General features: G+C 37.2%; 1 protein-coding gene across 2 annotated transcripts in view; it reads left to right on the plus strand.

Annotated features, from left to right (window-relative positions):
• The window catches only part of LOC121383093 (mitotic checkpoint protein BUB3-like), a 40865-nt gene that overhangs the window by 22736 nt on the left and 3050 nt on the right, over positions 1-15079 (plus strand). For both annotated transcript variants that reach the window (XM_041512869.1, XM_041512870.1), the window contains exons 2-6: positions 637-860; positions 3305-3374; positions 6184-6335; positions 11703-11886; positions 13995-14214. In XM_041512869.1, coding sequence (XP_041368803.1) covers positions 637-860; positions 3305-3374; positions 6184-6335; positions 11703-11886; positions 13995-14214 — 850 coding nt within the window. The remainder of the gene's footprint in view (positions 1-636; positions 861-3304; positions 3375-6183; positions 6336-11702; positions 11887-13994; positions 14215-15079) is intronic.

The raw sequence follows: 15079 nt of genomic DNA on the forward strand, positions 1-15079 counted from the left end.
ACCCATTTATTTAGATGAAATTGGTGGATGAGCCTTAACTCGGGCATACATTTAAAGCGTATACCAAAAATACCAATCTGTATTGCGACAGTACCAATACCGAGGTACATTTGTGTTTACATCTCAAAAATACTGATACCGAACCTCAAATTTCAATAGTCCTGAGCTCTACCTACACTGTATTAAAATAAACTCTACAAAATAGACTCTACAAGCCTCTGTCTCCATGCCAACTGGATGTACCATGTTGTCATCAGAATCTAAGGGCATATAACTCTGGTTGTCAGGAACATTTATGATACTTGTATTCATTAATATTAAATAAAATATTATGGAACCCCGTTACCTGGACTGAATATGTTCAAGACTGATTTGGTTCCTTATTTTAAACTGTTTTGCCAACATTTAATTTATTCCATCAAAATGCACACGATATGCTTAAATCCACAAAACTCACTATGTTGTAGTTGCTGGTGTAGAGGATGTGCAAGTCAAGATAGTTGAATTTGAATTTAGACACATATAAGTATAAGAGAGGAAAAAAACCCCTGTTGGAACCACTGACAGTGTGCCACAGTGCCAGTGTAAAATTCCTTCCCCCTGGGGTGATGCTAATTTTTCTTGTGTTAATTTTAGACGAAGAGCTGAACATGTCTTCTTCGCTGAGTGAGACCCCGAATGAGCTGAAGCTGAAGAACCAGCCCGATGACGGAATCACGGCCTGCAAGTTTGGTCCCAACTCGAGTCAGTTCCTCCTCGTGTCGTCCTGGGACGAGACCGTGCGACTGTACGACATCATTGCTGATAACATGCGCATCAAGTACAGCCATGGGTCGCCTGTCTTAGACTGTTGTTTCTATGTAAGTTACAGGCTTCAAAACCTTTTTATTGAGGGACTATAAATGTGTGTGTCTATGTCTGTATGTGTGTGTGTCTGTCTGTATGTGTGTGTGTATGTGTGTCTGTATGTATGTGTGTCTGTATGTTTGTGTCTGTATGTATGTATGTATGTATGTGTGTGTGTATGTATGTATACTGCGAGTGAAACACTCGCCTATGCGAGTGAAATTCTGTTATGGCGATTTAAATTTGCAAAACACTAGCCTTTTGGCGAGTAGATTATTTTTTCAGAATGAAGCTGTCACTGGAACATTTATTTCACTAATCAGTCAGACGACACATATACTAATGATCGAAACTGTAAACATACACTTCCACATTTTGCCCTGTTTGCGGATATCACACTCGGAGCTCTCCGGCCGACTTGACGATCGAGCAATCGGAACTCCTCGTACATTTCTATGAAATATAAACTCGGACACAATGCGTCACCATTTTGGACGGAACTTTTTTCAGTCACATGATCAAAACATGGCCATGGAATATAATTGCTCATTCTGTGCTTCAGTGAATAGACAACTACATACAACAACAAATGCATCGAAGAGAATACGCGAGAATGATATAATACAAAAGATAACAGACACATTAGGCTTTAAACCTACTGACAAGTTACAGAATATGTGACAGATGTGTAAATAAAATTATTAAATTCCAAAATTTTAAAACACAGGTTTTTGAAAATCTACAGAATGCAGGTAATCATATAAGCACAGGGACGCCACCCAGCACTGGTCCGACGCCGAAACGAAGGAAAACTGTTGTTGACAAACTTATTGAGTCTGTTGAGAAGTTAAAAGTACATACAGATCTCCCACATGCCAAAGCTTCATCACGAAGAAAACTGGTTTTTAATGATCACATATATCAAAAGAAAGATAATTTTATAAACAAATAAATATTCCTGTTGTTATTTTGGACATTTCTTACCGATCATTTTATATAATAATGATCCAGCTACGGAGTAAAATGCGTGTCAAATTTATAAATTTATTACAATTTCTTCAATTTTAACTATAATTAAATATGTTGAAGTAACCTTTTTCAGAAGTTTCTAAAACAGATTGAAAATACAAATCCATCACGAAACAGTTTTTTAGTCGTCATATCTTTATCTTTACTCATGAGCCACGGTTAAATCTTTGATCGAACTACATTATGTTACGCACTTTGCCCTAACCGCGTCACCAAATACATGAAAATTTGGTGTATTCCTACAACTTGTGTCCGAGCCTACATCTAGCGTAGTGGAATGTGACGAGGTGTTCCGATTGGACGATCGAGGTGTTCGGAAAGCCTCGTGACCAATTGCTTCGCAGCCAATTTATTTGCACCTAAAGTTAAGTTAAATGTTACATGGCGGGAATATGCTAAATAAATTTTTAAAAAACATTCGAGAAAGTTGTTGGTAACGATAGCATATCGTGAACAAACATAAAAAAATCAATAAAATACTTCCTAGTTTCGGTAACTGTAGCCGTCGGTATACTTGTCGGAATCGCGTAACCCAATTAAAAAACGGTTTACAAAGGAAAGTAAAACAAAATGTACTTCATATGTTGCCTGGCGAGTAACAATCTCTAGTTGGCTAGTATGTTTTTTTCATTCACTAGCCAGTTGGCGAGTAAATATAAAGTGCTGCTTTGTGCCCTGTGTATGCATGTATGTGTGTCTATATGCATGTATGTGTGTCTGTATATATGTATGTGTGTCTGTATGTATGTGTGTCTGTATGTATGTGTGTCTGTATGTGTGTGTGTGTGTCTGTCTGTGTGTGTGTGTGTCTGTATGTGTGTGTGTATGTCTGTCTGTATGTGTGTGTGTCTGTATGTGTGTGTCTGTATGTGTGTGTCTGTCTGTATGTGTGTGTATGTCTGTCTGTGTGTGTGTATGTCTGTCTGTATGTCTGTGTGCATGTATGTATGCAGGGCTAGCTCTGGGTGAGCAAAACATTTCACCAAATTATCTCAAAAAATGCAAAACCCAGTTATTTTCCAACAAAACACCAATTATTACTTGAATTGTTTTTGGCAAATTGAAATAAAATTAGCCAATTGTTCCTAAAATTCTCAATTGTCGAATTTGGCGAGTGAGAGTGACAGAGTTAGCCCTGGTATGTACATGTATGTATATTTCTTCCGCTGCCGTTTATATCGTGGATTTGAGACACTAACAAGATTAATTAAGTTTTCAAATAAAAGTACATGAATATGCATACATTTGATACATTGGACAGCGAGGGCCTTTGGTGAATTTGCTTTTACTTTACGATTTCATTTTTATAAATTTTTAAATAAAATAATTAATATTTAAAATGTCTTTTTTTTAAAGAATATGGTTCACATTGGTACATTGTTGCTTTATGATTTAAATGTTTGATTTTTTAATTTGTTTTAAACTCTAGGATCCTGTCCACTCGTTCACCGGTGGCCTTGACAAAACCCTGAAGATGTATGACTTCAATGCAACGGCAGGTAAACCGAAGCATCATGTGTGTTATTTGTTAAGAGCTTCGTTGTAACCAGGGTAGGGTGGAGCCCACTGGTAAAATGCTTGCCTGATACATGGTTGATCTAGGATCGATCCCCGTCGGTGGGCCCATTAGGCTATTTCTTGCTCCATCCAGTGCTCCACAACTGGTGTAACAAAGGCCGTGATATCCTGCTGTGGGATGCTGCATATATAATTGGGAAAGAGTAGCCCATTGCGTGACAGCATCAGGTTTCCTCTCTCATTATTTGTTTCGTCCTTGACCTTATACAGGGCACAATATTTCACGAGAACTGTTGTTCTGTTCGCATGTTGGTTACGCAACTTTAAAATCATGAGAACCGCCAATCGGTTACGTGGTGAACAATTACATTCTAAAATTAAAAGTACCATATATCAGTAATGAAAGTGAAAATCAGTTTATGTTTTTAAATACATTTGAACCACCAGTGTAGCACAGAACCGTAGTTTAAGTGTTTTAAGATTTGGTAGGCCTAACTCATCGGTTAAGAGAACTATATTCATGTAACCGAACAATCGGTTACCTAAGTAAAACTAATTAAAATGTGTTGAATGCATTGTTAAATAAAACCTTTCTTCCTTCCTTCACTTGATAATAGAATATTCCACTCATCTCTTGTGTGTGTGGCTGTAATAATTCTGTAATAATTCTCTTGCTTCTTTCCCATTCGGCACACCTCATGAGATCCATCCTTCCTTCTTGCTTTGTCTATCAGCACATCACAAACTGTAGCACCGGCCTCGGTGGTGTCGTGGCAGGCCATCGGTCTACAGGCTGGTAGGTACTGGGTTCGGATCCCAGTTGAGGCATGGGATTTTTAATCCAGATACCGAATCCAAACCTTGAGTGAGTGCTCCGCAAGGCTCAATGGGTAGGTGTAAACCACTTGCACCGACCAGTGATCCATAACTGGTTCAACAAAGGCCATGGTTTGTGCTATCCTGCCTGTGGGAAGCGCAAATAAAAGATCCCTTGCTGCCAATCGGAAGAGTAGCCCATGTAATGGCGACAGCGGGTTTCCTATCAAAATCTGTGTGGTCCATAACCATATGTCTGACGCCATATAACCGTAAATAAAATGTGTTGAGTGTTTCGTTAAATAAAACATTTCTTTCTTTCAAAATGTAGCAAGTTTTCTCTCTAAGACTATATGTCAAAATTACCAAATATACTCTTCAAAAAAAGTAGGGGAACTCTAATAAGAATTTACAATTGCAAAAATTGTAAGGTATATTAGCTGTGGGGAATGGTTATATGATAATAGTGAATTAATTGGGCAAAGATTACAACCGGTAGTTCAGTATTACAGTAGGTTGTATGACCACCAAAGATCTTGAAGGACGATTGGGGTCAGAAGTGAAATTTAAAAGTTGGCATTTTTTTATCAGTAAATTGCAAATTCAAACAATGTACGTGTACGGGGCAACTGCGTGATGTACACGCAAACTATAGAATGTGTTTTGGTGTGTTGATAAACAGACCTGAACGTTCTTTACTAGGATGTCTGTGGTCTAAACGTATGTTTGGTCTAATAGTTGATATTAACATTAATATTTCAGGTTCCCCTACTTTTTTTGAAGAGTATATTTCAAATCCAATAGCCGATAATTAATAAATAAAACTTTATTGCCACATCACAGACCTTGACTGTCCAAATGCAACATGTCATTGTTAGTGTGACCATTTGTGCCAGACACAAATTATTAATCAAAAGTATTTGTTGTGAGTGTAGTCAGGCAGGGAACATTTTATTTTCAGAATCCTAGGTTTTCATCCTTGCCCACCCTGAGAATAAAAACTTCCATCTGCGTTTGTAATTAGCCAAAAATATATATATTTCTATTTGATGTCTGGTATTTTCAATGTTCTGAAAATATATAGAGGCTATTTCATGTCTTTTTTTCAAATACTATTTTTTTATGTCAACAAGTGATGTGTGAAAACCATATTTTCACGAATATTTACACATGGGTTGACATAAAAATTATATTCGAAAAAACACCATGAGATGGTGTATTTATTATGTACATCTTTCCTAATTTTTGATTCGCTTTTTGTTAATATCTTTCGCTTATCCTATTGAAAACACATCATGCCATGATATATTTCTTCTGATGGAACTTTTCCAGAAAATGTACTTGACCATAGACTTTTTAAAAGAAATTTGAATAAAAATAATTTTTAATTAATTATTAAACTAACATTTATTTAATAATACTGTTGTGCAAACATACATGACAAAACCCCACAAAAACAAAACAAATCGAACACCGTTAAATTTTAACTTTCACACAATGACAGGACTTGTTTAAATTACTTTTTTTTCTTCAAATAATATCAGTTGCATCCGTAATCATCAAACTTAAATATGAAGAAACGACGCAAAGGGAGATAATTTAATCATGACCTTTTACAACAAAAACACACAACGATTTCTATATTTTCACTATAGCTAAAATACATTGAAAATATGACAGATGGGGGGCAGGATATTCATATTTACAAAATGGACTTAACTGCCACATTTGACCTTTTGTTTTTTCACTAGCCGTAGGGCATAACAATAGTAATTATTTACTAGCCCAGCATTGAATATTACTACCCATGAGAGTAGGCTCTGCTTAGTGACAATTTTGAATCTTTTTAAAAGTTCATTAATAATCACTACATGTACTTAACATTTTAGAATAAAATATTCCCTGCTGTCAAACTGTGATTGGATATGAGCATGAACACTAATGAGTGAATGTACATGTATCTGTTGATTTCAGAGACTGTTGTTGGAAAGCACGAGGCCCCGATCCGATGTGTGGAGTACTGCTCTGACGAGAATGTCATTGTCACCGGAAGCTGGGATTCTACTGTCAAGCTGTGGGACCCGCGGGCTCCATGCTGTTCTGGGTCATTCGCTCAGCCAGACAAGGTGCCCATTAGTCCCTTACCGGTCCAATCGGAATGGACTATAGCTTTCATCTCCATCCTTCTGTCTGTCAGTCACTGTCCCACATAAAAAGTTTTCCTGACACTTTTTTTTGCAATTCCTCAAGATATTGACCTGAAATGTAGTGGATAGCTTTATTATGTACACTGTTACAGATCAAATTGAATTTTCATTATGATTTACCCATTTTTCATAGAATTATGGCCCTTCAATTTATGAGATACAAAAATTGTATTCGTGCCTTCCCTCGCCTCCCCCCCCCCCCCCAATGCCTGAAGATATTGAGTTGAAATCTTTTGTATAGTTTTATCATGTGTACTGTTACAGATCATGTTTTGAGTTTCATTACAATTATTCCCCATTTTAACAGTTGTGGCCCTTCAAGTCAGGAGATGACAAAATGTAGGGAGCATGTATTACAATAGCAGTTATCTCAGAATGCTTGTTCCATTTTCATTTCCACAGTTCTTTAACGACACTACTAGAACACATTGATTAATTAATCATCGGCTAGTGGATGTCAAACATTTGGTAATTCTGACTCATAGTCATCCTCCGTCCATGACAGGAAAGGTGGGGGGAGGGGAGAGGAGGGACCGCCTGCACTGGCAGATGCAAGGGAGCACCAGCAGCCTGATCGAATCGGTAACAGGCGGGTGGTGGTGGTGCTATGGAATTTTGAATGGAGCCGTTAATGCCAAAGAGAAAGGGGTGCGCAATTTTGATTGAGAAAATTTGGCGCAATTTTGAACGGTCGGTCGAAAGGTAAATGGCCGAGCTAATATATGTTTTGATATTAGTGAATCGAGAGTAGCTCGTTAATTATAGACCTCTATGATGCTGGGTGTCTCCCTAGGTTGCCCATAGGGCCCTTATAAAGGGCCTGACCGCTTCTGGTCATGGCATGACAACCCAGGGGAGACTCGTGCAATTGTGTAGTTGACACTGGCAGGCAAGGCAGTTGTTCCGGGTTGGTCGACATGATGTTGCTGGCGTAGTCCTCCTTGTCCTCCTCTTTAGTGTCACCAAGAACAAGTTATCACCAGCAGCAAGTATTGGGGGTTTGGGTGGGGGAGGCTGATATTCTTTTGTTGAGCTTCCCCCGGGTGCATTGCAATTGTGTACTCGGAACCGGTATTCTTTTGTCCGGTTCCTTATTAGAGCACGTGCTGGGCCATTAAATGGGTGTGGGTGCATTGACTAACTGTACTGATGCAGTGAGCGTGTAGTCTGTGTATGAATCCTAATTTTGTGTTAAGGTTGTACCTATTGTCTTAAGTCCCTATTCAAGTGAGTTCAACCGTCATTCATGACCACCCATCCCCCTCCGTCTTTGTATAGCATTGAATACAATGACAGAGGGGGATTTGTACTAGCCTAGCTATCTAATTTGAAGGGTGGAACCCTTATAGTGTAAGTATTGGTTTAAAAAGCCTAGTGCTTGGCATACTTAACTTTATTATCAATGAATGAAACGAAATTAACAGTGGCAGGTAGCAATTGTACAGTAGAACAGTTAACAGACAGGTACTTAGTTTGAAGAATTTTGATTCCCGCCCCCTAAATAGAATATCTTAGTAGCCTTACTTGGTTTGTCTTCAGGTTATCTGGTTTTCCTGCTTGTTTTTTCTTCTGGAGCCCTAGTTGACTTACCTTAGTCAGCTAGGATTTCATGCATCAGTAATAAAGAGCATAGTGCGAGTGCAAAGACAAATTCGTGCAGTTTATTTACAGTTAGATGTGGTGGGGTTCTTGATCTGTGATTGGTTGGATTTGACCACTGAGGGGTGCTGCAAAAAAAATAGGTGATATTTAGTGGTGTCCTATCCTGGTTGATTGTCTAACGATGTTGATTGGCTGGTTATTAGCCAATTGGGTTGTTGCGATTTCGATCCTGTCTTAGTGGAATTTAAAAAAAAAAAAATCTAATGTATCGCTAACGGACGTGGGGTATGCCAGTTGTCAATCACGGGTTTCAGAACATGAACATATTTACAGTAGAATAATATGGTTATCGTGGTTAGGTCTGGATGGCATTGGCATATCTAGTGGTTATTAATCACTCGCTACCGTCCCGCCGTTAATCCCCAGGTTGAATGCCTGGTCGAGTGCTTACGGTCGCTCTTCCATCCAAGGGATGTACAGGCGGGTAGTTTTGAGTGTTAATTTATATTGCTAAATTTATGCCACCTAATTTGGTTGAGCATATGCTTTTACTTTTGTTGTTTCACCGTTCTCCCCCCTGGTGGAATACGTGGTCTGTTCGAGTGCGTAGGGTGGATGTTTCACCAAGGATGTCACAGGTGTCACGATCCAAGCATTGTCACATCTAGCGGTTCTTAAATAATTCGCTACTGTCCTGCCGTTGATCCCTGGGTTAGAGTGCTTGTGTGGTAGAGTGCTTAAGGTCGCTCTTCCATCCAAGAGATGTACAGACGGGTGGTTTTGAATAATTGTTAATTAATTGCTAAATTTGTGCCAGCTAATTTGGCTAGGTATATGCTTTTACTTTTGTCGTCTCAACGTTCTCTCCCCGGGTTGGAATACGTGGTCTGTTCGAGTGCGTTGGGTGGATGTTCCATCCAGGGAGTATTTTTCCTAATGCAGCAAGGGATCTTTTATACACACTTTCCCACAGACAGGAAAGCACATACCACAGCCTTTAACCAGTTGCGGTTCACTGGTTGGAACGAGAAAAAACCAATCAGTTGAATGATTCCACCGAGGTGGTTCGATCCTGTGACGCAAGCACCGTAAGCTTGTACTCAACCGACGGAGCATTTCCACAGATGCAGTTGTATCATCATTTTTTCTTGCCCACTCGACTGAATTAGCCAACCTTTGCACGGTGCTAGATAAATCTGTCTAGCACCCTGCTGCTAGACAATTTTTACATACATGTGACGTCATAACTTATTTAGGGTTGATGTGTGGTCAGTCTAGGATCGATCCCCGTCGGTGGACCCATTGGACTATTTTTCGCTCCAGCCAGTGCTCCACAACTGGTGTAACAAAGCTGTGGTATGTACTATCCTGTCTGTGGGATGGTGCATATAAAATATCCCTTGCTGCAGGTCGAAGTGGCGACAGTGGGTTTCTTCTCTCAATATTTGTGTGGTCCTTAACCATATGTCTGACGCCATATAACCATAAATAAAATGTGTTGAGTGCATCGTTAAATAAAACATTTCCTTCCTTTCATAACTTATTTACGACGACTGACGTCATAACTCACATTTAAAAAAAAGTCTGTTTGCCATTTCACGTTGTTTCATTGTTTTAGAAATATTTAAACAAATTAATATTTTCAGCTTTATATTTACTGTTAAGTTGTTACATGTTTATGTCATTGCATAATGTGGACTATATTTTTCTGCGTATGATTAAATGAGTTTGTAGGTGAAATGTTTACGAATCGTTCTACAATAAACAAACCCGTAGCTTACAAAATCGATGGTGTGTTATGGTAATTAAATGGGCAAGAAAAAGAATCAGTTGACCTTGTACGGTATAGATACAGCAATTCCAACTCTCGGTACAAAATGTTTTTGTACGGGCCTCGGGAAACTTTGGCCCTCACAAAAAAACATTTTGTCCCTTGGGTTGGAATTGCTGTATCTATACCTAACAATGGTGATAGATTCTATTAATCTCATGCTAGATGTAAATACATCGATTCTGTTATACTGATGGAAATAAGACAAGCTATATACAATAAACAAGTTTCCTGTTAACAAGATTATGTCACTAGTGAAAAATGTTAGAATGAAAATGTAAACTTGTTAATAACTACCATATTCAATTTATTAATCCTTGCTGATTTTATTGTTCATGTCTGAATATTGCTTTGTTAGTGATATATATAGATGAAGACTATGTGAGAAAGTTAATAAAACAAAACTTCCTATTATGACTGAACTCTTATGTAATAAATGAATAATATTGGCATACATACATGTGGCCTCAGACCACAATTAATTTCGCTATATGTTTCTATATAGCCTTAGTGGCTATAACATTTTTATTAATATTAGCAGGCCCGTGTAGTTTTGTATGTACCTTTGCCTGCATGGGGGACACATACCCTGAAAAGGACAACCCCTGTTGTCCAGCTCTTTCTCCCAGCATATTGGTTTAAACAGACATACCCTCTAAACCAGGCCGGAGTACACCCATTTTACACAAAAAGCACTTCTTTTGCATGGGCCGGAATTACCACAAACAAGTCTTCAATGTCAACAAGTTACACATGTTTACAAACTACATGCTATCCCCTGTCACTTCAGTCAAACAGTTGCCACTTCATTGCTGTCTGCCATGAAATAATCACAGTCAAACAGCAGACTACTTGCGCGGTCAAATTTCCGGATTTTGGATAACCAAATGGGAAGATAACTGTAATCTGAGGCCATGTATACAACTTTACAAGATGGATACACTACCAAGTTGAAATTATCTCCCCTGTATGAAGTGTATTTATTGTTGCTTGCAGAGGTTATTCTGTCCCGGGACAAGCCCCTGGCTATCCAGAGACAGGCCCCGGGACGGACATGCTCAAAACTCTAGTGGTATATGAGCATGTAAAAATTATTCGCACTAGTGGTATATGAGCATGTAAAAATTGTTCGCACTCGCAGAGGTTATTTCTGACTGGTATGTTTTCAGATAAATATGGGACTTTTATTTATGAAAGCAATACAAATAAAATAGTAGATATTTGTTTACTTACTAATATTTCATAAAGCTATCCTTAAACCATTAAAGTTTACTTCACCTGACTTGACTTGTTAGCTGTTGATTCAGTAGGAATTATTTAATATTTAAGATGGTGGAAACTAAATATTACGGCTACTGTCTACAGCTAGCATTTTACAACATTGCTTGCAGTATTCTCAGTATTCATGCTAAATATTGTGGTTCAGATTACAGCTTTTTTTCTTCTTTTTTAATGCTGTTTATTAGTAAACAAAAGAAAGAAATATGGTGGATAAAAAGTTGAAATGTAGTTGGGTTTTTTATATGTCAATCTATGATGGGTCATATTATGGTATGGTGTTGTCCGTCCGTCTGTTAACGTTTTCTTGTTCAGACCATATCTTGCATGCAGGACCATTAAACTTCATATGTAGGAACAACTTGGGATGGTGGTTGGTCCAAAACAAACTGTTCATCCATCCCATTGCAAAAAGTTCACATAATTCGAGTTGAATCATACCCATAACATATTCATTAATATAGATATGATTTTCCATCAAACTCAAGTAGTTCAGATTCCATCAGCCAACTATTTCATAACTCTTTATTCTTGTAATCTAATTTACATTTAAATTTTTCTCACCGTGTTTCTAGGTTTACACACTAGCTGTGTGCGGTGATAGACTGGTGGTGGGCACGGCGGGCCGGCGCGTCCTCGTGTGGGATCTCAGGAACATGGGTTACGTTCAACAGAAGCGAGAATCGAGCCTCAAATATCAGACTCGGTGCATTCGCACTTTTCCCAACAAGCAGGGCTATGTATTAAGCTCCATAGAAGGTAAGCTTTTGTTAGTTTCAGTATGTTGCATAAAACACCTGTACATTTTTTAATCTGTGGGCAATACAAACTATTTCTTTGGTAGACAAATACATTTTAACGGTATTTGACGCAGTAAATATATTTTTTGGCAATAATTCTATTTTAAATGAGTTACCAGTTATCAAATTTATGTCCCGAGTGAAATAATTTTCACTTGTCACAAGCTTTAACAAGTGACAAGTGAAAATTATTTCACGAGGGACATACATTTTATAATAACTGGTACCGAGTTTGTTATTCTATTTATTACCCCAGCTATTTGGGGGTTTTAAAAGCCTTTATTTTTTATATAGCCTGCTTCAGCTACACGTCCATGTATGTAGAAATGACGTAAACCACTTTACTGTTCTGGGTATTGCTTTAACTTTTAATTTTATTCACCATCATTGTGTGTGCTTTGCCAAATCGTGATGACGTCATATTTAGTACCAAGAAGGTGATTAGTTTGTTGGCGTCAAATCATCCAATAGTAGTGTACATTAAACCAATGCATGATAATGCTTCAGTTTGTTTTTATAGTTCATATAATGTTGACATTTCTTGTTTTCGACTTCTTTGGACTTTGTTTCTGAGATATTAACCTTTTCTGTTTTCCATGTGATGTATTTTGAGCTCTTGCAGAAATGCATCATAATTAAATGATTTAAGCAACAAGAAATATTTTACACTGCCTAATAACTTAAGTCCAGTGCCTTTAACATTACAACAATAACAATAATTTTATTTGTCAAAAAACATTTTTTAATAACAACGTTTATAATACATAACATAGGTTTTGAAATTTGGGACATAATTTGCAACATAAAAAAATACATTGAAAAGAAAGAGTAATGTTGCTGTGATTGATTATATTTGAACATTGATCAATTGAACAGATGTGATGATTAGTTATAAAAATCTATAATCGATTAACATTGATCAATTGAACAGATGTGATGATCAGTTCTAAAAATCTGTAATCGATTAACATTGATCAATTGAACAGATGTGATGATCAGTTCTAAAAATCTGTAATAGATTAACATTGATCAATTGAACAGATGTGATGATCAGTTCTAAAAATCTGTAATCGATTAACATTGATCAATTGAACAGATGTAATGATCAGTTCTAAAAATCTGTAATCGATTAACATTGATCAGTTGAACGTCAGTTCTAAAAATCTGTAATCGATTAACATTGATCAATTGAACAGATGTGATGATCAGTTCTAAAAATCTGTAATCGATTAACACTGATCAATTGAACAGATGTGACGATCAGTTCTAAAAATCTGTAATCGATTAACACTGATCAATTGAACAGATGTGACGATCAGTTCTAAAAATCTGTAATCGATTAACACTGATCAATTGAACAGATGTGACGATCAGTTCTAAAAATCTATAATCGATTAACATTGATCAATTAAACAGATGTAATGATCAGTTCTAAAAATCTGTAATAGATTAACATTGATCAATTAAACAGATGTAATGATCAGTTCTAAAAATCTGTAATAGATTAACATTGATCAATTGAACAGATGTGATGATCAGTTCTAAAAATCTGTAATCGATTGTCACTGAAAATGTCACCCGTAATTGTTCCTACAGTTTAGATGACGGAATTGCTATAAATATGCTGGGATTTGTGTGTTTTCATCTAGGCATGTAAAGAAAACTGTTACTGAATAGGTACTAAAGGTACAAATTAATGATATATAGGGTCTGTCCCAGTTAACTTGACAATAATTGCTCTGCTTTGATATTCATGAGCTATTCGATGTCAAACATTTGGCAATTTTAATATATTGTCTTAGAGAGGAAAGCCGCTACATTTTTACATTAGTAGCAAGTGATCTTTTATCTTCACCATCCCACAGACAGGATGACACATACCACGGTCTTTGATATAACCATCATAGGTCAATGTTTGACATTAGGTGCATGATTCTAATAATTCAACTCCCTTCTTGAGTTTATATAATTCTGACCGATCGTATAATCGAAAGTTGTTTAGTTGGTGCAAAGCTGATTATGATTGCTGGTGAAATTCCAACTGATTTCCCACAATACGGCTTTCAGGCAGAGTTGCTGTGGAATACCTGGACCCAAGCCCCGAGGTGCAGAAGAAGAAGTATGCATTCAAGTGTCACCGAATAAAAGAGAACGGCCAGGAGCTGATATATCCTGTGAATGCCATCGCGTTTCACTCAAAGTACAACACATTCGCCACGGGAGGTTCAGACGGCTATGTCAATATCTGGGACGGCTTCAACAAGAAGAGGCTTTGTCAGTTCCACAGGTAACTCGTTTCATTCAGTTCAGTACACAAGTAGTAGTCATATAAGGACTTTAGTAGGGTGTATACCACCAAATCTAAATCTGATATATGGCAATATGTTGCTAAGATTGCTACATGCAACTATTCAGTTTGCATATATGTACCATGGATATATAAATACTACAATGCTCTTAGAATAAATCTGAAAAAAATGGGAGGGGGTGGGGATGTAATTAATTGCAAATTTCAGACATATGGGAAGTGAGCCATAAGTAAAATTGTCATGAAATATTGTTTTATGTAGCCATTAAATTAATGTGATTTGATTTTAACTAATACCAGCATGGCTAGCACTCGCCAAATTCACAATCGGCAAATGTTATTGTTACGAAATGATTTCATGTAATAATTGATATTTTGTTAGAAAAGTAACTTGTGTTTCTGCAAATTTTTGAAGTTTAGTAGATAATTTAGCAAAATTTTCTTCTCACCCAGAGCTAGCCCTGAGTACCAGGTACTATTATGTTTGAATGTAAGTTTGTTTTGTTTAACGACACCACTGGAGCACATTGATTAAATTATTAATAATCGGCTATTGGATGTCAAACATGTAATTTTTACATATAATCTTAGAGAGGAAATCCGCTACATTTTTCTTTAGTACCAAGGGATTTTTTATATACACCATCCCACAGACAGGATAACACATACCACAGCCTTTGATATACCAATCACGGTGCATTGGCTAGAGCGAGAAATAGCCAAATGGGCCCACCGCTCAACGTAAGAGGTACTATTATTTTGAACTGTGTGGGTGCAGGATGGTCTTATTCTGAATTTGTAGTTAATTGCTCAAATTACAGTTTATTTTTTGTTAAACTAATAG

The sequence above is a fragment of the Gigantopelta aegis genome, chromosome 10, assembly GCF_016097555.1.
Source record: "Gigantopelta aegis isolate Gae_Host chromosome 10, Gae_host_genome, whole genome shotgun sequence".
Classification (NCBI taxonomy): Eukaryota; Metazoa; Mollusca; class Gastropoda; order Neomphalida; family Peltospiridae; genus Gigantopelta; species Gigantopelta aegis.